The sequence below is a fragment of the Ischnura elegans genome, chromosome 5 (assembly GCF_921293095.1).
Source record: "Ischnura elegans chromosome 5, ioIscEleg1.1, whole genome shotgun sequence".
NCBI lineage: Eukaryota > Metazoa > Arthropoda > Insecta > Odonata > Coenagrionidae > Ischnura > Ischnura elegans.
The window spans coordinates 89,681,065-89,707,531 of NC_060250.1; the positions used below are offsets into that span (position 1 = coordinate 89,681,065).

The 26,467-nt window shown below is 37.1% G+C and overlaps 1 protein-coding gene across 3 annotated transcripts; it reads right to left on the bottom strand.

Annotated features, from left to right (window-relative positions):
• On the bottom strand, positions 1-26,412 carry LOC124159231 (selenocysteine lyase-like). Of its 3 annotated transcripts, XM_046534897.1 has the most exons (8): positions 26,278-26,410; positions 25,971-26,143; positions 25,603-25,762; positions 25,279-25,423; positions 5,244-5,388; positions 4,690-4,917; positions 3,136-3,313; positions 1-666 (listed from the first exon to the last, which is right to left on the bottom strand). In XM_046534897.1, exons 2-8 carry the CDS (start codon positions 26,019-26,021, stop codon positions 527-529), a joined length of 1,047 nt encoding a protein of 348 aa, XP_046390853.1. In that variant the 5' UTR covers positions 26,022-26,143; positions 26,278-26,410; the 3' UTR covers positions 1-526. The 3 variants fall into 3 exon arrangements, with proteins under 3 accessions (XP_046390853.1, XP_046390852.1, XP_046390854.1); XM_046534896.1 differs by having other exon boundaries at positions 25,971-26,412; XM_046534898.1 differs by lacking the exons at positions 25,971-26,143; positions 26,278-26,410 and adding an exon at positions 25,889-25,932.
• Positions 26,413-26,467: the final 55 nt, after the last annotated feature.

The following is a 26,467-nucleotide window of genomic DNA, read 5'->3' on the forward strand; positions in this document are numbered from 1 at the left end:
ATTAACTAGTATCCAACCCTTATACTGATTTTAATTAGCATTTAAGGAACACTTTGTTTCATGTAGGAGGAAAAAAGTCTGTTGTGCCGAAGTCCCTGAAAATGTTCAGTGATAAAGACCATTTATCCAAGAGCATTTATTAGATTTATCAAAGGTGTAAAATGGAACACCAAATCCTATGTAAAAGAGAAACGAAATTATGGAGACATGAAACAAAAATGATTTTCATAAACTAAATACTTGATAGATAACCATAAAACTACACCTCAAAATTCATCACATCTCAAAGAGCATTTTTAAGTGATCTTTGTGAATGCATTTGCAGCATGGTTCTTGGGAAGGCAATTTCTCGAGATATTCCTGTTCAAATGCACACAGCTATTAGATTGACAATTCATCTAGCCTTTAGGAATAGTCGTCATGAAAAATGAAGCAAGATGATGCAATAACAGAAAAGTCTGAAAAACTGTGGTTCATACAAGTATGAAGAATATTAAGAAACTATTTTTTCATCATGAAGGTATGTTCAGTTCTTGTGAGAATTCACAGCCTGCTTTAAATCAGCGACTGCTGTTTCTATATCTTCTTTACTTGTTCCTCTTCCGATGCTCAGCCTTATTGCAGTTCTGGCTAATTCTGAAGGTACTCCAGAGGCCATCAGAATTGCTAGAAAAAGAGAACAGAATAACAACAGCACAATACGATGGATGAGTTGGGGCCGTAGAAAATTAACGTCAAAATTCTAAGAAATGACTCATTGAAATGAAACTTCTAACACTATAAGGACCCGGATTGTTCAGCTTCCTATTAGGACCAAGACCCAACATTTTCATGGAGTAGCACTGTGGTACAATATAATTTTATTATGTGAGTTTTTTTTATAATACCCAATGGTAATACTGTTTAGTTCTACTCCTACCTTCATTTAAACTCATAAATGATGATATTAAAAATCAATCATTTCTGAATTAAATGTATATTTCAAATCTATATTTGGTAATGTTATATGCAAGCATTTGTTCATATGTCATACACATTTAATTAGTATTCTATTCACTCCATTGGATGACAATGTTTTTAGCAGTAGAAAAAGGAACCTTTCTGAATGATGGAAAGCCATAGAACTACCCCTGAAAAATGATCGGGTCAACCAATTATTTATACCCTGGAGCTGTTACGTTCTATAAAGGCATAGAAAAGGTGATTATGTAACACTTCCTCTTTGTATGTAGTATTGAGTTGATTAAATTTTTATGTATTTGAATAGATCTTTAGCCTTTTGCATACAGTGGGTGTGGTATTTTTTCATTCTAGGTACTCAAAGAGAATCTTAATTAGGGCTTTGGGAACAATAAAATAAGGATAGATACCAATACATAAATGTGACTACAAGCTGTGCAATAACTAATAAAGTTTACACGTCATTCTGTGATGGATATTCTCATCTTGGCATACATATGCGTTAATTTCCTCACTACCTTATCAGCTAATGCTTATCATTACTCCACATGTACAAGTAATTTGGAACCTCAAAAATCATCCTTTTCATTTATATATTTAAATTGCATAAATTAAACTGGTCCAGAGTTTTCCTCATGGCTAGCCAATTGATGAATGAATTTCAAATCTTGGCCTTTATAAATATTTTATTACCACTACATTGCCTAAAATATGCTCTGGAACTTAAAAGTATTACATAATGATGTTATTTCATATAGCTGTTATTTTAATGATGATCAACAATGTCAACTATGTGAGATGGCAAACTCTCATCTATGCTCAAAGCAGGGTTTTATACAGTTTCAAGATAAATCCTTTTCATGATATAGTAGATATAAGTTCTGAAAGTAAGTTCCATCGTGAAATAAAAAAAGAGCAAGAACAGACACTTCAAAGAAATTTATTGCACAAAACTCTGCAACTCTTACACCATTTTTCGATGCACATCCTGTGATTTTCTATGGCATGGTGCAAGTTTTGGCAAATCTCCTTCATATGATGTTGCCGCCAGTAGAGTCATCCACGAGGTAACATTTTCTTTCATCTCTTCATCGCTGTTGGGCCTTCACTTTCACTGACAGACTTTTTGCCGCTCAGTGAAACAATCAATAAAGATGTTCATAGATGTCTATTGCAAGACAATTAAGAAACTGCACCACACAATACATAACAACCGCTGAAGAATGCTCATAAAAGTCGTAGTTTTCATTCATGACAATGCCCGACAGCCCACTGCAAATGTGACAAAAAGACCCCTACAGGGCTTTTCACTGGGATATTTCTGACCATCCTCCATACAGTTTCGACCTCGCTCCAATCGCTCGATTTTCATTTGTTTCTGCATCCGAAGTCTTTTGTCGGTGGTCAGTGGTACAATAAGAGCTGAAAGAACATTTTACCTCACGGGTGACTACACCTGTGGCAACATTCTATAAAGGAAGTATACAAAACTTGTGCCACTCTATGACAAATGCCTGGAAAATCACTGGATCTATGTTGAAAATGAGTATCATGAGTGGTAAAGCGTTGTGCAATAAATTTCTTCGAAGTATATGTACTTGTTCTTTTTTTTGTTCCAAAATGGAACTTACTTTCCGAACATACCTTGTATATAGCAGTAGGTGTGGATCCAGAATTTCTTTCTGTGGGGGGGGGGGGCACAAGCAAGGCCGTATCCAGGATTTTGTTCTGGGGGGGCACAAGGATACCCCGTAACACAAAACTAACGCTATGATAACGGGACCGTATTAAAAAATCTTGCTTATTTTTTAAGAGTCTGGGGGGGGGGGGGGGGGGCACATGCCCCTGTGACCCCCCCCTACATCTGCCTATGCATTGCAGGATATTCAAACACATACTACTGTTTACTTTGATTTTCCACCTGTCCTCTTTTGCCTTCATACTCTTTATCATTTCTCACTTTAAATTTAGGGTTGATTAAATTTTGCCTTCTACTCATGATCTAAAAGTGTTTCACTACAACATTATGATCTGTTCTGAAAAATTTCTTTATAAATTATTTATGAAAACTTTATCATTATTCGATAACAGTCTGCCTAGGAGAAAAAGCTCCCCGCTGAAATAACATAGGTCTTTTCCTTTTAAAAAAATACGCATGAAGCAGAGGAAACTTACCTGATGGTTTATTCTGTGAGTGGCAGGCAGCACCAATGCTAGCAACAATTCTTTCACATTTTTCCAGAATTTCACCACCTGTCAAGCTGGTTCCCCGGAAAGATATATTACAAGTATTTGGAAGGGCTTTGACATCTTTATCATGACAATTGAAAACCACATTGCTGCCAAAATTATCCTGAAAATAGGGAAATCCTCAATTTCTAACATTAATCAATTAAAAATACTTTACTGCAGATTCCATTAGTTTTCCACTTCAGTGTTTTATATTTTATGAATAATAATTTGTAATTTTAGTTTAATTTAATTTAGATTAATGTTAATTTAGTATTTCCTCATACAACAATTATCTTGGCTCATTAAAATGGGAGAGAATATTGATGGCTTTGAAATCAAGGGGAAAGATGAATTTATAATTTGATTTTATTTTGTAAACTTTCACAGGTTTGTCTGCAGGCAACACATTGTCAACTCTTAACCTCTACATTCCTTGTACATGTTAACTTTCATGCCACAAGGTGTACCAGTTTGCCTGCAAACAACATTGACCGCTGAGTTTTTACCTTTCAGCCACAATAACAAGCCAAAAGAAAACCCACAGTCATCTAGGGATATTTTTTTGTGCAAGAGAAACTTCTTCTAATGAAAATATAAAGGCCTGATGTGTAGTGCATATATGAAAGGTAAGTTAGTATATCACATAAAAGAGGGAATGAAGGTAATGTAGAGAAGAGGAAGTAAAGTATATAAGGTAAGTAAGGTAGTTCCTCCACAGCTGATTATGCATTACCACAATTCTTACTAGGCACAGCATGAAAGAGTCTTTTTTATTCCATCATTATGAAATCATCCATTTAAAAATTATTGTGATTATTTGATCAGATTCTGATGCAAGAAATGATGATGACTAAATCCAACAGATCTTTCAATTTTAGAGTGTAAATACTATCAATACATCACAGAAAAGAGGGAATAAGGTAATGTAGAGAAGAGGAAGTAAAGTATATTGCCAGCTAGAAGTCATTAATAGGCAAGGGAAAAAATCCGAAGTGTCATCGGAATGGTAGTAATTTGTACACACAAAGAAACATATCATCCCTTGGTCACACACTTGTTTTTTTATTAAAATTTGCTTGAGGTAACAGAGTGATTTTTTGTTCTACAAAATGTTAATGTCTTACTGGGCTTGAATATTTTGTGAGCGATAAAGAAAAATTCTGTTTGCAGCAAAAATGGTTACACTCCAGAAACTTTGAAATAGGTTGCCACAGGGTTATTACTGCCTAATATATAAAAAAGCATTCTGGATTAGCAGGCACCTTTGTTCTAAGAAGAATATTTGTTTCAAACATTGTTGGTAAAGGTAAAATTCCAGAAAGAACTTGAATGAAATATGTATACTGAGAAAGGATCCGTGACATAGTAAACGATGAACTCTCACCATTTTGAGAGACCCCATTAGAATGACTCATGAGTATAAGCTGGTAAAAATTCTACTGTGAAATGGACCATTTAATGAATGTCTGATACAGACCACGCAAATTGATCACTCACCCGTAAGGTGTGCATCAGGTACTCCTTCATGCTAAAAAAATGCTCCATGTATTCATCCAAGTTTTCTGTTACTAGTTCAGCAGCTTTTCCAAGTCCTGCAATCATAGCAGTATTTTCAGTTCCTGGTCTAAACCCTCTTTCTTGGCCACCTCCAAATATAATTGGATACAATGGTGTGTCCCCTTCAACATCACGAGCATAAATGCACCCAATTCTTGGGCCATAAAACTAGAAAAAAAATAACATTATTAACGTCATAATTCATGTACTAATCATGATGATTCCCTTAGGCACCAAAAATGCTAGACCAAAAATTAAGTGAGCCACTTAAACAAAATTATATGCATTGTACTCACACTTTTTAACCTATACCTATTCACCTCACTGGTCAGCACCAAAATATTCATTTTCTTATGGGCATATTGAGGCAGTACCTCACTTTCACTGGGTTATATTTTTGTAACTCTTTAGCTGTATCATAATCATCTATGCAGAAAGTATATAGCCCCTTCAGTGATTACTATATAGTTAATTATAAAAAAAACATAATCTACCTTATGCCCAACGATGGTCAAGTAATCAACTTTGATTTCATTTACATCAACTGGAACTTTGCCAATAGCTTGAGCAGCATCAGTGTGGAATAAAATTTTAAAAAGGTCCTTCTTCACTCGTTCTTGGTTTGCTTCATTGATGGATCTGTGTGAAAGGTGAATGAAGTATTAAGTATTGAATGATAGATGAATACAACAATTAACCTCATATAATTATTTTAAAATATATGTACTGTGGAACTTTGTTATAACGGCATCAGCTGTAACGTCAACTCGGGTTTAACGTCACATTTTATACACACCAGCCAAAATTTAACATAATATGTACGAAAACCCGTTTACATCGTCAACAAATATTGCGACGCTCGGGTATAGCATCAAAAATTTTGCGATTCTTAGGTTGCAAAAGTGGTAGTGTGATTGCATTATGTCCCAAAGTTCATAGAAACCATGTGTAGAAACATCAAAAGCAAAAACAGGTCACAAGCTGGACGTTGAGCTGGTGACGAGATACAACTCTTTTGTTTAATTGGTGTCTGGAAGGAGCGGGGGCTGTCCCACATACCTGGGTCTTATCCCTTCCCACTCCTACATTCTACATGGTCACTGACACAGGCACACTGTATTGTACTGTTGACAGTAGATTTTTTTCGACAGTAAAGTAAGATTTTTATTAGGCTATAAAATATTTAACTGTGAATATCATCTTTTTATAAATGTTTTGTTATTATACATATTCCAATGTACGAGTAGATTTCAATAAACAGTGTTGTATATTGCAGAACATTTGGGTTTTTACTTTGTCCTTTCACTAAGATTTACGGCTGCTTTTTTATAACGTCACTCGGATATAATGTTAAAAATCTTCTGGTCCCTTTAATGACGTTATAACCAAGTTCCACTGTAGTTAAATTTACCACGTGAAATTGCTTTGCATTCCGCCTTTAGTTTTCTCACTGTTTCCCACAAAAGTACAAATCATCCCTCTCTAGAGATACTTTATGCTTTTGAGACCTGAAGAAAAGTAGTAGACTACTCTCTTTATGGAATAAAAGCATGACAATTAAGCTAATAGTTTTTTAAAAGACAAGTAGAAACACCTGAAATTGCCACTGGGACATTTTTGTCCCTTCAAAATAGTTTATATACATGCTATACTACTTATGCTTGCTGTTTTTCAGTGTGAAATTAGTAAATCATAGCTTCGTGTAAATTCTTTGTCAAATAGGTTTGTTTTTTTTAAACTTTACACTGTCAAAATTTAGGTTTTGCTAATACATTTTCAATAATCCATAGCTGAAAATTCGATTTTGAGGTAGCATCAGCTCATTAAAAAATCAGTTTATATAAATTTTTAAAAGAATTGTTGCTGTTTCTAAATTTCCTACAACTAAGAAATTCGATCTAACGTTAAGGTCTCACTGGTTATGCAACCCACAATGAAAGCACCATTTTTGCGTATTTCTATTGCGGAGCTCTGCAAGTTACCATCACCTTTCTGACCACATTTTACACCTTGAGCATAGCCAAATCAACTAAAATTTTCTTTAACCTCAGGACATAGTTGTGGAAAAAGGAAGGATTGTTTCTTTGCAATTCTGAAAAAGGGGGTAAACAAGAGGGCTTTGAAGGATGCTTTGCTGTCATAAATCCAACTACAGTAGAATCCTGATTTAAGGTTTTTCAGGGGGGACAAAATTTAAAACACTAAATGCGGACAAACACTAAATGAGGACCTGCCATTTTTTTCAGGTTTTAGGGTCTGTAATGATTGGAATGGCTTTTTATGAATAGAAAATATTATTTTAAGTACCTAAAAGGTGCTGAATGCAGCAAAAAATTCATTAATGAAATGTTCTCTGCCCTATGAAGGTTGGATGAAACTTTTCAGGAATCGGCTAAAAAAAATGGGTAGTAAAAATAAGTAATCCCAGATAGCACAAAGTAAGAGAGTTAACCGTTTCTTATGGTTTTCTTACGGAAAAAATTGATAAGCAGCTTATCGTAAGCTAAGGGACTTATATAAGGCAAGGGTAAGATGTTAGGGACAATTAGGTAAGGAATGCCGTCAAACCCCAACAGCACACATTTGGATATACATAATGTATTTATATTGTATTTTCATGGGTCACATACATATGTATTTTTGTTATGTATAACATGTGTAATACATATATATTATTGGATGTATTTCCTTCGTATTCATACATATGTAAAAGTGGTACGTGTTTACACGATAAATACATTTGTATTTTTGAAATTTGAATACTTATGTAAATGTGGTCAAAAATACAAATGTAAATATCGTGTAACACTTGTTACTTTTACATATGTATGAATACAGAGGAAATACATATGTAAATGTGGTCAAAAATACACAAAATATACATTATGTATATTTCCTGTAATTTTTGAGAGGTGGATTTTCGTGGCGTCTAGTGAAATGTTCAGAAACATTTTTGCAGAAATAATATGTTCACTGCAAACGCCAGATTTCCTCATTTCAATGATCATTCATCCATTCGAATTTATACCCAGGAAGCTTAAAAATAAATCATATACTGATCGATGTGAGCAAGGGTAGTATGGCGACCATATTTATGTTAATTTGTAAATGCACGCGAAATACAGACGTATTACATATGTAAAATTCAGTTTCCATCCGCGAAATATACACATGGAAAATGGTTCACAATACATGAAAAATACAAAAAATAGTTCTTGCACAGCGCAAAAGTAAAAGCGAAGTTTAATTTTTTAAACGATATTTAAAATTAACTGTTTAAACAAAAAAATTAAATTCTCAATTCTGTCGCAACAAGCTAGGGAAGTGAGTGGGAGTGATAATCTCGTTAACAGTTAGCTCGGCATTTCGTTCGAGACTACGAGAACGTCAAGAACGTGCTGTAGAAGGAACTCCGGCTACTGATGTATAGTTAATTTTATATTTGTTTGTATTATTATACTTATTGGAAGAATTGACATAGTGTTTTAATCCTCGATAACCGGTGCGTGTGGATGGTGTGCTCAACCCGAAGCTATGTTTTGCTGGAAATGTGCTTCAATCCCACACGTTATTGCGATTCGTGCAAGCCAGCTCCAGCAGTTTCCTGTCACTGGATTATTAAGGTAAGGTATGATTTATCTTTTATTGTATTGTACGCCTACATAGACTACATTAATTATGTTATTTGAGTATATTTGGATACAACTATTGGCGCAATGTGGTCAACACATTGCGCCAATAGAGGTAATTATTTTGTTTATGTTTGGCTATTGTTTTCCTTTTTTGTTGAGTTATGTATCGAGGAGACTGGTGTCCATTGAAGTTATATGGTAAAACATAGTAATGTCAATCTTGTACGTATAAATTAATAGATTATGCGTCGTATATTAATTCCGTGCTTCGCGGCTGAAGATACATTATTTTTCTGCTCTTAATTAAGAGCAGAAAAAAATGTTTAAAGGAATGTTTTCGTTCACGTGTAAGTTGTTTTATCGCTGTTTATTACCACAACCTACTGTATTGTAGTTCTTGCATTCCTAGTTATCCTATGCTTTAGTCATAACATCTTTGACCGTAGACTTATCAGCGTAGCCTTGTCACTAATAGATTCCTCGAGGTTCCGAGCGGTTTTGCCCTCTACATGTAATTATTTAACGAAAAAGAAGTATTGGTCGTGTAATATCGGTTCCCTTAAAGCAAAATGTAATATTTCTTTCATCTTGAAATGCAGTCAATCAAGGTGCATTTCGTCATTATTATTAACACAAGATAAATACGTAATTTTCATGCGAAAGTTTGTCATTATATGTAAGAAAAAGGTGCGTACGGTCCAAATTAATTAATTATAATTTTCTTTTCATGCTCTTTCGCGCATACCCAGCAGGCGACGATGTAAATAGCTTGGCATGGACAAGAGGAGGATGGATTACGGAAAAGACGACGAAGCAAAGCCAGAAGACCAGGTGGAATTGTTAATACCGAGGTAAGGTTTGAGGGAAATTTTTTTTACCATAATGGAGAGGTTTCTTAAAGTTAAGCCTGAAATTATCGCGATAATTTCAGGCTTAACTTTAACCGCGGTTATGTATGAAATTTATTTGTTTGAAAATTTGATATCACAAGTTTATATTTTTTCTGTGTGAATCATCCGCTACTAAATCATGGTAGTAATATATTAGTATCATGTAATAAATAAGCATACCAATGGATTCACGTTTTCCTAGTTAATTTATATTTAAAAGTAGTCATATGATCTTTTCTCATATTTCTCATTCTTCTTAAGAGAAAGGCTATTAATTTTGTAAAATGAAAGCATATCCCCAAAATATATGATTTCTCAAAGGACAAGGTCAAATCTGTGCTAGTTGGGACCTCGACATAATTGGTAAATGAAAAAATTTAAAACTTATGTCTGGAATCTATCAGAGAAGCCAAACTTTCATTTGCATTCAGAATACAGAATTAGTACTAAAATTACAGACTTCACAGAATACTGACTGCCTATATGAATTGATAAAAATAAAATTGAAAGGCCTTGAGCTCCTATTCAGATCTTACAAAAAGATATATTTTTGCATGACTTTTAAACTTGACTTCTTCTTTTCTCCTTTCAGAAATTGGTTAATTGTGCAGAGTTGGTTTCCTGAATTCAGGTTTCTTCTTGTGCAATGGGTTACAACGCTTGTTCCGTGCTAACATTTTTTTCTATTTTCCAATTCAAACCATTGTTTGTACTTGATTTATCTTTGTGCCATTTTTTAAAACTAAGTTTCACCTACTGTTTGCTGGCCCTTAATGCTTGTTAGCAATATTCATGGCCACACTTGTTATTTGTGTGTATTATTTTATTTTTCTCTTTGAATAAATGTTTTATTATCTCTATGTTCTGGTTTCCTTACATCCGTTTGATCCATATTGATATTAAGTGGATGTGGGTCAGAAAATCAATATGTATAATTCGTGTACGAGGGCCTGCAGATACATATGTATATTACATGTAAGGATATTCAGATTTCCAATTTGTAATACGCATGTATACATACATCCTGAGGGACTTTTGAGCCACTTTTACGTGAAATATACAGACGTAATACGATTGTATTCCATTGTATACATATGTATAATTCATGTATGGGTATTCAGATTTCCAATTTGTAATACGCACGAATACATACATCCATAGGGACTTTTGAACCACTTCTACGTGAAATATACCGATGTAATACGATCGTATTCCATCTTATACATATGTTTTTGGTCACGTTTTTTGTGTGTATTATTGATGTAATACAAATTCCGTGTTATCTGGGAATATCCTCAGGTAATGTAAGTCACTTCTGTTGGAGCGCCAAAGGCGGCTGAACAGCGTACTACACATGCTACGCGGCTCATCTCGACATTAATTTAAAGGCTATTGATGAAATTAAGTGAGTTTTTATATGGGCTTAACAACTGATAACAGATTTTCCCGTAAATAGAAAAAAATTAATAACTGCAAGCAACCGGCTAGTGAAGATTTAAAGCATAATACAAGTACTCTATCCATGCGGCGGAAAGAAATAAAATAACTTCGAGGTGAATCCGAACGTGCGACCTACGTAACCTAAGTCCTGTACGCTAACTGCTACACCACAGCAGTTGTAAAGAATGGGAGGCGTAGTTACCAATTAAATATCCAATTATGTAAAAAAAATTGTTTGGCATGTGCATGAAAAACTGAAATTATTCAAGTTCCATAAATTTTAGCATTTATGAATTTTAAATTATGGCTTGATAACCTGATGACTACAATATGTATATTAGATGTTCCTTCCCGCATTTTTATATTATTCTACGTTGCTATTGTTGTGAAATTGTGTGTTTTTTATGACTGTGGTTTCGCCATAAGTTCATACATCTGAATGATTTTCAAATTATGCTGGTATGATGTTATTTCTCCTCATAATATAGAAGCGCCAATAATAAAAACATTGTTTTAATGCATAAAGGCCTTAATTAACACTCTGTAACGATGGGATAATAACAGCATCTACGGAAGTGCTGAAAGTTTGGCATCCATTTTGCCATTACTCTGGATGTTTGTCGGCCTGGCCGTAAGAAACCCATAACAAGCTTACTTGAGAAGCGACTTCCTTATTTCTTCCTTTCACCTTATCTCAATGACTTATAATGTGCTAGCTGGGAATGAGAGGATGACAATTGTTTTAATGAAATATTTTAAGAAAATTCTAATAAACATCAACTTAAAAGCATTCCCACACGGATTATTATTGTGCACATTAGTGATTCCATTTTGATGCATATTTCAGTGATCTCGTTGAAATTTAGAATTTTTTCTGTAAAAGTGACCTGTAGGTGACTATAGCATTTCTAATATAATAAGAAAAGGTGTAAGTAGGTACTCAAAAAATCATGAGGAATGAGTGAAATAAAGGGGCAGCAGAAGATCGCTAATCCCGAATTCTCAACTACCGAATATCTAGTAAAACGGAGGTTTTCTGGAATTTTGCCAACTTAACGTTTTCTGTTGCCTCGGCGAAACAAGGGATTTATGAGCCTTTAAAAAGCCTCCTATGCACACATTTTGGATTTCGAGGTCATCCAAAAAAGTAGAATCTTATTACTAGTATGCGTACAAGTCGATGGTGATTTAACACGATGATAACACCAGATTCGTTGTCAAATATCCGCGGCCTTATGCTGGTCGAATGGAGCCGGGAGAAGTTGCTTACGCGGCGCGCCGATCACCTTGACTCCGACTCGCCTTGTTTCTCGGCAGCTTTTAATAAAATTTGGTTGGACCTTGAATGACGATTAGCTAAACTCTGTTAAGTGAAAAGGTTTAATCTTCAACAGAACTGGATTTCATCCGAAAAATTGTCAGTGCCTCTGGAGTTTGGCAATTTCGTCAGGGTTATGATGTCGAAGTCAACCACCAAGGGATACCTGCCGGATTTTCGTATTTTTCCGCGCTCATCTATTCTACCGTGAGTATGCGGTGATTTTTTTCCAGCATGAGCGATTTATTTTGAGTAATGGACCGTGATAGTTCGTCAAAACTCCGATTGTCATTATCTTTTGACATTAATTAGCACCAGATAGATATTTTTGAATCGACATCGATATCAACCAGCCGCATGTCGGTAAATTGGCTCCGGGATATCTAAATTACGATGTAAAATAATGTTGTTCCGTCGGGAAAGATTGCTATCACTCACGATCACGACAGGGGAAACACTTCCTCGGTTCTTTCGCTGTACCTCCGTGGAAACTAACCTTAGAATGGATTATAGAAAGAATCTACTAGTGAACTGCGCAATTGATATTGGGCCTCCTCTTTTGAAAAGAGAAAGTAGCCGACTGAAAAAAATATTGGGCTAATAATCGACTGCCCGAAGGTAGTAGAGTTGAAAGGGGCATAAGCCATCAATTGAAAACATAACGAGAAAACCATTATTGTTGTGGCCCTCGGAGGATAACTCATGTCATCAGTCGTCACGTATCATCGAAGTCAAGTTCAAGAAGTGAAGGATAAGGTAGTTCGAGGTTATTAAGGGATGACTTTGCCCTATTAGATCGGATCTGATACAAAATGTGCCTGGTGTTTGGATCAGAAGGGGAGCGAAACATTACGAGAAGACAAATCACCCAGCTTGCGAGTTGAAGGTCGCAGCGCTGCGCTCGCGGAAGAAAGCAGTTGAAGAAGCGTTCCCCGTTAGATTCTATCGACTCTTGGTAAACTTTCATGAGACTGTTCTTGCTGATGATAAATTCGAAGATTTGGATGAACCATCATGAAAAAACGTTAAATCGGGCAAAAAAATCTCGAGCGGGACAAATTTTTACGACCATAAATGCGGAAAAACGCAAAATGCGGAAACACTAAATACGGATAATTTTTACATTGTCCTAATAGGGAATGAATCGGGACCCAAAAAAATAAACGCTAAATGCGGAAAAACGTTAAATGCGAAGACGTTAAATCCGGATCCGACTGTATATTGTTGAGTTCAAAGCAATGATCGAATTAAGGGAATAAAGCGGAAATATAGAAAAGGCTTCTAATGATGTTTCAAATATTTTCGTGTGGTTGTCTTTTCAAGAGAGAGGCACTCTGAGACCTTTGAATGGTGGAAGTCTGACTAGTCCCAAAAGAGGTTTCAATCAAGGTGTTTCCATTAAAGTCAGTTCAGTTTTTGTAAAAATTAAGCTCCACTTTTAGACAAATGTTTATTTCCGGTGGTACCAGGGTACTAGGATATTTACAATTCTTAATCACTGTTAATTAAACATATACAAGGGAATTCTCAAGTAAAAGAATGACTTCCTTGTCATATTCCGCCAAAATGTGCAAGTTGTAGGCAAGCGGTATGAGAACTTATTATGTACCTTGCAATTCTTTTCCTCTGGGATTGGTTCATATCCAGGCATTCACCCAAGACATGAGGGAAACAAGCACAACCAAACCATGTGTTTGCTGCTATATGTATGGGAGGTGGGATGTTATTGAGTCGATTGGAATATCTTCATTTGGCATCCTACCGCATCCATTTCCTTGGGATTTCACACTCACATCACATCTAAGGCCATTTTACGAGGGAGGTTTTATTTTCAACCTCTGATCGCTCATCAAAAACTCCATACAAGCGACAGGCGGGTACTGCGCAGGTAGGGCAATTGCACATCCTCCGCATCACACCCTCAAGTCATTTCTGACCGAAAGTTGTTAGTTTATGGTAAGTAGCAATCTCATTAACTAAACTCCCTCAATTGATTCTCCCGCCAAGTGTGCACTGTGGAGAGACAGACAGACAACTAGCTGCGTGGCTTCAGCATTGACATATCTTGACCTTAATGGCGATAAAAGAGAATTTTTTTAATGCACAGTGGCTGGAGTGTGAAACATTACGTCCATTCCCATTCAAAACAAAAGAAGAGACGTGCTGACTTCTGGAAGCATTCTGATCCATTACAACACTCGTCATCTCAGCGCTGATGCAGCCCAACTGCTCCTTGAGCAATTTCAATGGGACATTTTCGATCACCTGCCGTGCAATTGCGACCGAGTGTCGTGTCACGTCCATCTTTACGCTGTAATGAAGAAGTAGCTAGGGAGGCGCAGGGAGGTCGTGCGCATGGCGCCACAGCCGGAGAGCAAAGCCCGAACTTTGAACACGAGAGGTGTTCGCTCGAGACTTATTTAAAGTATACCGGGACCAGCCACGGTGGTAACTTTTACGGAGTCACCTGCAATGCACAAATAGTGCGAAAAAGTGTGTGAAGTTATCGATCTTAAATGATAAGCATGGTTATAAAATTCAATATTTCATTATTGTTAGTTGCTTATTGAAATATTTGCATTTACATAATCTGGTGACTGCCTCCTTCATTAATCATGAATTGAGTTAATCTCTTGGTTAATTCAATTTCGATTTTGAGAACTTTATCCGTAAGCATAGTCTGAAGAACACTCACATTTTAAAGGTTCTTTTCCACACCAGTAGCACCAGATACAGATTTGAAATTATGAAGTAAATTTGTGCAGGTTTCAATAGGTTCTCCTCATTCACAAGCAGTGTACTCTTCTTCATCAGACGAGTTTTTGTTGCTTTTCTCACATTATAAGGAAACTTTCTTCTTCAACATCTAATGGAATACACGAATCAATCAATGCAGGTGGAATATCCAAACATGGATACATCTCACATTAATATCTCAACACCAATCATTCTGAAAATGAAGTGAAAATCCAACTCCTGTATCTTGTGTGTCTTTGTCATAGCAGACACATTAAGGTTTTTAAGTTCTGAAAGTGTTTGTACATGTTAACAAACTATGTAGAGAGAGGGAGAATTAGCCTGATAGAAAAAGGAAAAATTGAAAGAATGAGGTTGAGACAAAAATGCCTATGTAAAAGTAAGGAAATTTTAAATCTATTTTAAAATTTTAGAGAGCAGTCTAACAGAAATAATGACTGAAGCTTTCTGAACCTATAAAAATAATAAATTTATGTCAAGGTAATAAAATAAAATATGTATGTATTCCATATCTCAAAACTTGACCATGAAAAGATGAAAACTTGCCATAAAGCTAAATGAATGAAAGATAAATGCAAAGTTTCCGAGTGATGAAAAGAATTACGTCCACAAGTTTAGCTGTTCATTCACAGCTCATTTGGAGATTTGGAAGTGGGTTAGTAACGAAGAATCACCCTCTAATGTAGGGGATTGAGAGTTAGAAGTTTTATAAGGTTGCCTAGAGATTGCTTGGTGCCCATGGCAGGGTACAAGCTTTGCATCTAGATCCAATCGCCATTTCTTAATTTCTCCTATGGGATGAGATCAGAAATCTCAAGAAACACAACCATACCTTTCTATTTACAAAAATGAGGTTTGTACAAACATTTCTAGTTAAATTTCCCTGGATTTATATCAATGGCAAAGTAGTGGTATAAAGAAATTTTATGTAAAAATGCAGCAAGTTGTATCAAGGACGTACCCAGGATCAAAACTAGGGGGGCAAGCCATGGTTGTTCAAGTTCTAGGTAAGATTTAAGCATCGAAAAGGTGAATGAAATCAATATTTTAAGGAAACTGTAACAGCTCCTTACTAGTTTTTTTAATTATTTTCTTGAAAAAATATTATTTTCCTCAAAGACATTAGTGATTTTTGCTTCTGGGGGGCCCCCTCCAGTTGCAGTTGCCCTCTCCTGCCCCTCGCTGGGTATGCCCATGAGGTGTATTGTGAAATAAATTCAAGTAGTAGAGGTATGTAGTAGGAGAAATAATCAAGCAGAGCCAAGCATCTTGTTCTACCCAGCCAGCACAGCAACAAATGTCCACTATGCCACTTGAACACAGCAACACTGCATGCATTCAGCCAAGATTTTCATCTTTTTTCCTTGCCTTGGTAGATTTGGCTGGCCATGATCTATTTGCCCTACTATTTCCAGAACTTCTGCTTCCGACTTTATGAAGTTTAAATAAAAAGTAATGATTGGTTGCCTTCTGATGCTCCTATTTGCCCAAGCACTGCCCTGACTGCAAGAATTAGTGGAGTGTCAGCTTTCCATCGCTGCCTATAGCAGTGCCCTCTGAGCAATGGTAGGATCAGCTTTGTAGCTTGTTCGTTTTCTGGTTTGCCACCTTTGTTCAGTCACCTTTGCATCATCACTCGAGGTGCAATCAACTTTAGAGGAATGCTATAATATAATGTTTTGTTCATAACTAAAAAAATGAGGCTTATACTTACAACATGATTCAAGAAGCCTACCAGGGAGTCTGCCACTTCTTCGATGTAAGGAATTTCCAGATGGCTAAAATAACTTTATGAGGTCCAGTTAGAGGTCGCTGATGAAGACTGCTTTGTATGGCTAACACCAAGTTCAGAGTGCTCTAACATCATTACTGATGATTTGACCGTTGCCTGCACAAGGTATATGCCCACTTCAATGTGGATGCTTCACCACCACAAGGCACTTTGACACATTGATGTTGATCTGGGAGTTCCTGGCGAAGCAAAACTTGTCAAGGTTACCATAAAGTCCTGATATGGCACTATGAGACTTCTTAATTTTTTTGCACATCAAAAGCTAGATGAAGATGCACTGTTTTGATATTATTGAGGACATTCAAAAGGCGATGACACATGCTACATAGACTATACCGGCGTTCATGTTCCACAAAGCGTGCTAGGCATGGGGGAATAGCTGTTCAAGGCACTTGATTTGGGGAATTTTTATGGATTGCACAAGATGGATCAATAAATTTTGAAGCACAGACACAGTTGCATTACTATTTTGATCACACCTAGTAGCGCCTTCATGGGGCCTGAGCCCCCTAAAAAAATTCGATATTGGAAGGAGGAAAAGATGTGTAAGGCTTGTCGACTTTCCCCGCTACCACCACCCTATCCTTTGCGGAGGGCACTTGAAGCACAGCAATTTGTTTGCCAGGTGGACAGTTCAGCTGTTGTGAACCCCTCGGCATCTTTCGTAAAGAGTAGGCTAATGCCAATGCTAGGTTTCTTTCCACCCTTCCTTCATGGCACAAATGACCTCAACTGTTGGCTAGCTCCTCCAAATACCATACCACCACACCTGAGAAAGCTGACTAGTCTTGGCAAAGGGAATGTTTTGTGTTCGTCTCTCTCTCTCTTTCTGGAGGATGGAAGAGGAGCTTGGTGTATGTGTGAGGGGTGAAGCGAAGGGCTGCATGAAATTACATACTGTTTACTGTTATCTTGGCATATACAACATAGAGTTTGGATACAACATAGTGGGGGAAGAACTAGGCATACCACAGAGATGGGTTCTGGGAAATCCCCAAAAAAAATTCATTAATTACTGATGTGGAGCCAATAGTACCACCATAATGTTGGCACATAAGTGGGTCTGATGGTCATTAATATTAGTTGCTTCCAACAGTTAGCCGCAGTGGCACAACTTGTTGCTACATGAGTATTTTACTCTGATGATTCAGAACTATGTGCAGACTGTCTTATTTGATGAAGGTAGCATCCAGGAGTAATTGTAGTGACATACGGACACACACTAGCATCCACGCTGATGGTCTCTATGTTGCAAATTGTATTATGATGGCTGTGAAAATGTGCACTAGCAGAGTTAAGAAGACTAAAAAAAACATTAAAATATTTAATAGGGCTAGGTCAGTTACGTTTCTCAGTTGTGAGTTCCACCAGTTTTTGAGCTTACTTGAGCTTAGAACCAAAATAGGAACCGAAACCAAAAAGAATTGTTACTGAAATAACTTTTTCTCTAGAATAATCATGGTGATCAAAACATAATCTGAATTTTTAATTTCCCCAAAGGTCTTACGCAACTTCTTCACTGACCTATTAAAAAAAATCGTTTAACACCAAAATTAGGTAACAGTAATCATCTTGTGGGAATGATATTTTTTATGCAGGACCCAACTTTCCTCCAGATAAAAGTAACTGTTACTTCATCAATTACGACTATGCAATTATCACTATGCATAAAACCTAACTATGACCATGTAATGGGTAGAATTAACTACCTAGGTTAGGAAGAGATAGCTTAGCCTATCAGGTGTACTATCACCAAGGTTTCTGAAAAGACATAATTTGTAAAATTTTGTGTGGATAATTTCAAGGGAGAGGTCAGACAGTTGATGAGGGGAGAGAATATACTGACTCACAAAGTGAGGAAATAGTTACAAATTGAAAGTATGTACTTGTTCTTTTGTTTGGACCACATTCTCAAGTATCATTTAGGTATACTTGGGATATAATTACTCATATTTGGATCTCAAACCTTCACGGTCATATCTCACAAAAATACAATCGGAAATCTTAAGAGGAGTCATTCAACAACATAGGTTGAAGAAACCGCTTACACTATGGGTGGTCTCAAAGATGGATGGCAGATGTGAAGAGTGCGGGGGAGGTTGCAGGGATAGCGAGAAAGATTACACTGATGGTATAGCCCAAGGAGTGAGTGCGGTAAGTACAAGTGTGTGTATTTATAAATGATATCTCCACCAAAGCAGCCTTAGCAAGGCCCCTTTAACCCTGGCAAAGTTTCCTTAAGTTGAGTTAGTGTGTGTGTCTCAACTGAAGTAACCTCAGCGAGGTCCATTCAACTCTTGCAAAGTTTCCTCTGAGTTGAGTGAGTGCTTGTGAAGGAAGATCGCAGGCTTTCCCGGCATATAGTATTACGGAAGGTTACTCGGGATTTCCACCTGGTCAGGTTCTCCAACTACATCTCGACCAGCGTTTCGACGAATGAGTTGTGCATCGTCGTCTGCGCAATGGAAAACTCGTTCATTGAAACGTCGGCTGAGATGGAGAAGCTGATCCGGTGGAAATCCCGAGTATACTTCCACAATGATTGAGAAGGGTTTCAAGTTGAGAGGCTGGGGTTGGTCACCACTGCGACTTCTCCCGTTCCAGCAATCCAGCGTTTGTTTTGTACCTGTGACGTGATCCCTACGTTATGGCGATTGGAGATTATTTTCTGTTTCACGACTGAGGCTGTTGAGACTCTGTTTGCCTCTGTCTGAAGCTGTGAACCTTAACTCTTCTATGATAAAGATGGGCCAAAGGATATTACGTGAGACTGTTGGGTAGCGACAATCGAGAGACTGCAGCAGTGTCCAGTATACTATCGAACTACAATGAGGCTAACTTAACCCTCATATGGATTTGCTGCGCCTTAGCGGCGCTTGTGGTTTTAAAAGTGGTGTAAAAATTTTCCATTCCAATGGATCATTTTGAAATATTCAGTAGTCTATTTTTTCTGCTTTCTTCGTCTACATATAAAATTTTGTTAGCATAGTGTCGATAGTTTATATTTTATTGGCCTCTAATGACAAAAGCTACGTCGTTGGATTTATGGCGCCGCTGCGGCGCTCAATATTTCCTCGTCGCCACGTCGGTGACTGCACTCTCAATGTTAATGTCAAAGCATTTATGTTTTGTATGAAATGCTATAATATATTTATAATCATATTATTAATTATTCTAAACATTATAAACAAAATGAAATTGTTCAAAAAAAAGGAAAATATTACCATACCAATTTTGCATTCTATTTTAGATAAGAATCAAAATATTTGCCTCGTTATAATGTTCATTGAAAGAATTATTCATAGAAACTCATGGGTAGCCAAGGTTGTTTTTTCCATGGCTTCCGACTTAGTTTTGCTTGGGCCGAAAATTTCCTCGTCGCTACGTCAGGGACTGCACCCACAACGCTAATGTCAAAGCAATTATGTTTTATATGAAATGCTATAATCTATTTATAATCCTATTATTTAATTTTTTTAGACTTATAAACCAAGTGAAATTGTTTAACAAAAGGAAAATATTACAATACCAATTGTGCTTTCTCTTTTAGCTAAGAATCATTATGTTTGCCTCGTTACAATGTTCATTGACAAAACTTCATCTTTTCGCAAGAATTATTCATAGAAACTCATGGGTAGCCAAGGTTGTTTTTTCTATGGCTTCCGACTTAGTTTTGCTTGGGCACCTTCTCCGCTCCGCATCCATGTACCTGCCGTGGTGATAGTCACCTTTGGGTAAATCCTAGGGTGACTCTGTTTAGAATTACTCCAAGCAGCAATTCTAAGAAAAATTTAACACAATGCATTATCCGAATTCTTAGAATAATGCTTCCTCAACGTTTTGTGAATATTTCTCGCTGACTGAGTACCTGTAACTGGCCACGAGATTCAGAAGTTTCATCGACTACCGTGAAGAACAAATCGCTCAGTCATTGTTATATGTCTTGTATCTTTCATTCGAAAAAAATCCCTTTGCGGCTACGATAGTCTATACAAAATTGCTGGCGTTTTTATAGTTACTGATGACATAAAAGTTTACCATTGGGGTGAAATCAAGATAACTACCCAACTAATTGTGTGATAGAAAATGATTTCTCTTTCCTGACGATGAGTTTAGAATTTACATGGTAAAAATCGTTTCATTAATAATAGGTGAAAAGACAATTTACCGCGAGGTGAAAATTTGTGAACATATTTCTCGTTTCTTTGTGTTCTCAAATGCACAGATATTTTATGCATTGGGGGTATTACTAACGTAAAGGGGTGAGTGAGGAGGAGAAAGGAGAAGGAATGCCAGGTAGGTTGTTTTGAGGTGAAGGGGTGGTAGTGTGTCGACTGCCAAGGATCGGGGAATACCCAGATCGTTAGGACAGGTAGGAGTAGAAATTCCTTTTCGCGAAAAAGGTTGGGAGTGCAAGTAGGCAATTAGATACAAAAGCCTGCTTTTTCTTCATCCTTCCAATGCTGCATGAAGGACAGGGAACTAAAGCCTTGTCAAAATGCCCCGCAGTGGCCCTTCATTCCAAGAAGGTCCAGAAGGTCCAAGAATTTCGTCCAGCTCGGGTGGGTCATTAGGGTAAAGAGAAGTTCAATCAAGTTTTGTGGGAGGGGGGAAGAAGGTGGTGAATGACGAATAAGGGAGCTTAGTGGGAAGGCATGGATATTATCAATGTTTGGGTCAGTGAAACGCTACGGAAAGAAAATGCGAGGGAAGTTCTTCCAAAGTGAGGGTATTTTTGTCACCCCAGAACATTCTTCCATCAGTTTCTCACGCAGAGCTGGACGAAAGGAAAAAGGCAGCTGCTCCTTCTCCCCTACCACCAATAACCCATACTTCTAAGAAGTTATTTTTTTGGATTTCCCACCAATCCAGGAGTAAAACCTAATCTGATGCACTCCCACGCAAAACATTTACCCGTCCATATCTAAGGAATCCTTTCCCTTGGGCTACAGGCCCCCAGTGGGGGAATAGGGCTCTGTGGTAGGAAAAGAGTACCGACTCTTCTAGCTCCACCTCCAAAGCAGCGTTGGGTTCTTTGACACGTCGCTTATTATCCCATATTATTCATATTTCAAAACCCATTAGACTTGATTTTTTTAATTGCAGGACATAAGCTCCCAGAATATTCGTAAGATTTGTCTTCATCGCCAGAATCTTGTAAAAATCACGAAAGTAACACTCGTCTCTTCTCACTTAACCTACAGCTGTTACATTATTAACGTTTAATAACTTATCCTTCTATATACACCACAAAGATATAACATATGGGTGGACGCAGTGAAGCAAAATTATGTCATACTAGCTGACCCGGCGAACTTCGTACCGCCTAACAATCAATGAACTTACAGTTTACTTACACCATTTATAAATCAAGAGCGGCTGTATCGTTTTTAATCATGTTTAATTTATTATAATAAAATAAGGATACAAATTCAATAAAACTATGTAAATGAGTACCAAAATTGCTTGTCAGAAAGACATTTTCTTTATTGAATCTACATAGGGTGAATCGGAGCACGTTTACGCGGATTTTTTTCAACAAATTTTCTTACGTTTTAGCTTAAGAAATTTTGGGCATTGTAGTTTAATAAAGCAGCTCATGAAATAAAAATTATACGCATTCAGTTGTTGGCTATTTGCGTTATTAGCTGTAAAAAAATGTTTTAGGTCCAAGTCTGTTGCATACACTTGGCCCATTCAGGGGGCAGGTTGACACGACCCCAGACCGACGCTTGACTGATGCTCAAAATCGTGCAAGAAAAGCCCCTATGAAGCAGCATTCGCATAAAATGACTTAAGGCGCGCCAGTTTTAGTATCTCTGTTTGGAAAAAATGCACTGCGTAAACGTACAGCATGCGTAAACGCACCACGGTGAGCCCTACACATTCGGGTTTAATGTCTTGCGTCAAGCACCTTCTGAGAAACAACAGTTTTTGTTCTGTTATCAGGCGCAAGATGAAGCGGATGAAGCTAAATAAATATAGCGAAGCAAAGCAGTGACGCAGCGAGGGGAGGTTTTGGGGGATTAACCCCCCCCCCCCCTCCCCCCCCCAAGAGCTTAGAGAATTTTTTTATGAAAGATTTTGTTATTAATATTAGGGGGACGGATGACTAACAAACAAAACATATTTAACTATTCACACAGCCACAAAACCCACTATTTTGAACCATTTATCTTAAAAAATGTCAGGGGGAAGTGCCCCAACACTTCCCGCTTTCCTTAGCGAGTTTTCTATACCCTACAGACCCGTGGTATTAGCTGCGCCCAAAACCCCCTATCCTAGCTATGCACTTGAAGCGAAGGAAGAAATACAGAGGATGGTTTATCGACTCGTGAACATAGCACGCTAAATTGACCATGAGAAAATCATGGGTTTTCATTAGCACATGAGCACAAACAACACAAAAACTGAAAGAATGACCATGCAATTTTTTAATCGTTATCACGAATGCAACACGAATTGTAAATTGAATACGTTTACGCTCAAAAGGGCATATGAGATGAGATCATGGAATCTACGGAATTAGGACTTCCTAACCTTTGAATTTTCCTTTGAGTAAAGTTGCGTGAATCACATTCATCACCAATTTTTTTAATGATCAAACACGTTCCGTTGGATAGTTATGGTTGGTTTAGGCTTCGAAAGATCATGAGCACAGAAACTACATTTTTCTGTAAATCGTGCCTTGGTAAGCCAGGTACGTCCAAGGACTTAAAATATTCAAATAGATAGTTGGTGATTTCGTCTTCGTTTGTTACACATTTAAAAGATTCGAATCCATGAAGAGTACGAACTATTTGAATTTACCTCGTTTTAGTCATCCACATCTTCGTTCTTGCTCGCTAAATCAACCATCTTTGATTCTTTTGGTGATCAATCATATTCTGGAACTCTTTGTTGATGAGCTCACTGAAACTAATTTGCAATCATTCCAAGGCAATGAGTTAAAACTACTCGATTTCTCCACAGGAACACGGAAATTACCGTTTGTCAACAATTGCTTGGAGATTTGTTTACAAACACGGTAGTGAAGTGTCAACTCGAGCTGGGCCACGGCTGAGCTTACAATCAGCTCGAATTGAATTTTAAAAATGTAATTTCAATTTAATTAATATTTTGAATATATTTAGTAATTAAAATGTTATATTGTTACTAAATTCAGTTATTAAAGTGGTAAAAACAAAACAAATTATTTAATTTGTAGTTTTGACCGACTTATCAATTGTTGTGTTACTATAACTCCTAAGAGCATGCCCATTGGAAAGAGATGATTTTTTTTGTGAAATTATTCTTTTTTTAATGGCCTATATGTTAACCCCGCCTGAGACGAATCCAAAGAACCAAATCTCATTGAAATCGGTGCAGCCGTTCTCGAGTTATAAGTGTTCTAACTAACACCTTTTTCGACTTTCTTTTATATATATAGAAGATGGGCATATACATACGAATTTTATTCGGTCATCATTTTCAGTATTTAGATACATAAAATTATAAACAATATAAACATTATAAAGCGGAGTTTGTCGAGCTCTGCATATCAGAAAAATATTTCAAACAACCATTACCCATGGAATTAAAACTTTTACTCGAAAATAACAAACAAAGGGAACTGAAATAAAGAGCTTTACGGCGAGAAATGGAAAAGAATGCAGCGTTCAAGATCTTTTTTATAACTTCAACAACAAGGGTCTTAATCTAGCAAAACACAGTAAGAAATAAAGATAATAGATGTATTTACCATTATCAATCAGAAAAGTTGTAAATTCAGGCTAATTTTGAAAGATAATATCAAAATATGATGCGGCGCCGTAAATCCAACGACGTAACTAATTTTGTAAATCCATATGAGGGTTAAAAACAGCAGCTGAAGGGCTAGGGAGGCAATTATGTACTTAAAAACGCATCACCTTTCTGGAAAGTTCTGAGGGTTTTTGCAAGAAATTTCCCTTTTACATCACTCGTATTCTTTGTGATACATGTTCCTTACTTGTTAGTGCATCTCTTCAGTATCTATTACGTTCAGGGACACTGATCAGCATTTAATGAAAAAATTCCAGCCAATGATGAAGTAAGGAAGATGAGGTAGATGGTCTGCTCATGGTACACCATTAGGGGAGGAAAGCTGAGGGGTCTACCAAAGGTGCCAAATTCTAGGACTACCCTGGACAGCAAACACACTAGCTATGCCAATGGTTTCAAGATATACAATGCTGCTTCAAGATTCAATCCTTATTTATTTTCAAAAGGTAACTTAAATCCATAATCACTCACTCAGTGATTCAACCATCAGCTTGGCTGGGGCATAATTGGGTTCACCCCTGACTCAAGCACAGGAAATTGCATGACAATTAATCAGGGCAGAGGGGAGCAGACACATAATAGTGTGACTGAATTGTCCCTAGACAGTTCAGTCACAAGCCAAGTGGGTAGAGTGCTTGGTGGCCACTAAAAGTATCCCAACTTCAAATACCAAGTGTAGCCATCGAACGCCCCTTACTTAAACATCTTAAATGTGTGAGGCCAAGGGAAATAAACTGGATCCCCATCCCTGGATGTGAGGCATTCACATATGCCAATGGCTAAGTCAGGGTGAGCCTTGTACCCTTACCCACCTTGAGCAACTTTGAAGTTTATAAACACTGAGTAACTATGATTTATTTTCAGGCTCAAATACTTAATATACCTCACTATACTCACCTGGCCAATTCACCAATAGGCATTATTACTCCCGTTTCATTATTGGCGAGCATAATGGTTATCATACAAGTAGTTGGTTTGATTTTTGATATGACATCCATGACATTGATACAGCCAGTAGGAGCAGCAGAGACATATGTGACATCTGCAGATAGTAATTAAGGACAGGAATTAGAGAAAGGCAATAACACTAGAAACCTCAATTACGTGCATGCTGTGTGCAATGTTCCACAACAAGATCTAGTTATTTTCAAGGCGAGTATGACTCATTCCTCCCAAGAGAATGTACATGATCTCTTATAAATCTAATAGTTAAGTAGTTACCGATTTCTCCCTTCGATTTCAAATGCTGCAATGGCAAAAGAATAGCATCGTGCTCCACATCAGTTGTTATCACATGCGGTTTTTTATTATTAACGTTTTTCTGTTTTCTCGCCCAGTTATTATAACTTTGCACAGCGCTGAAAATGGCCACGTTGTTTGCCTAGAAGAAAACGACATGGTATGAATGGTACAAAGGGATAATAAACTTACTTATATATCCCTTGATATTTATATCACGGAAATGCAAGGGAATGAAGCTATGCCACATAGATTGATCCCCTTTCACCTGCATTACATCTATGCCAGTAAGGCTGGAAATAGCTCGTTGGGGCACATGCGATGAATAAATAAATATTGGAGTTAATTACCTCTGTTCCACCAGAAGTAAATATGATATCTTTATCACGCCCATTAATCATCTGAGCAATACTTCGCCGAGCTTTTTCGATTGAAGACCTGGCTACATTTCCATAGGTATGCTTAGAACTAGGGTTACCCCATTCATCCTGCAGGGCTGTTTTTATTGCATCAATGACACTGTCTTCGAGAGGAGTTGTAGAATTATAATCTAAGTACACGGGCATACCTACACCGCCCAGCAGGTGCACGGCTAAAAATCTTTAACACTAATTGAATTCAGCGATACGACACATTTAAATGAGTTTCAGTGGATACCTAATAACACTGCGAAACCGTCACTATATCAACAGGATATTTTCAAAAGTTAATCCTATCACTGATAAACCCAGATATCTTCCGTTTCTTCTGCGGTCTTTCGTAATCTTCTTCAAAACATGTTCAAAACACTTCGAAATTTACACTACTTCCCTCTATCGGTTGATTGAAGGTATGACATGCGCCTGTG

Excerpts from the sequence above, each read along its gene's own strand:
- LOC124159231 (XM_046534896.1), bottom strand. The coding sequence starts at position 26,186 with ATGCCCGTGTACTTAGATTATAATTCTACAACTCCTCTCGAAGACAGT. Across the intron at positions 5,389-25,278 it reads CCTATTGGTGAATTGGCCAG|ATCCATCAATGAAGCAAACC; the intron begins GTGAGTATAGTG and ends CCTTTCACACAG. Across the intron at positions 3,314-4,689 it reads ACCTGATGCACACCTTACGG|GATAATTTTGGCAGCAATGT; the intron begins GTGAGTGATCAA and ends CCCTATTTTCAG.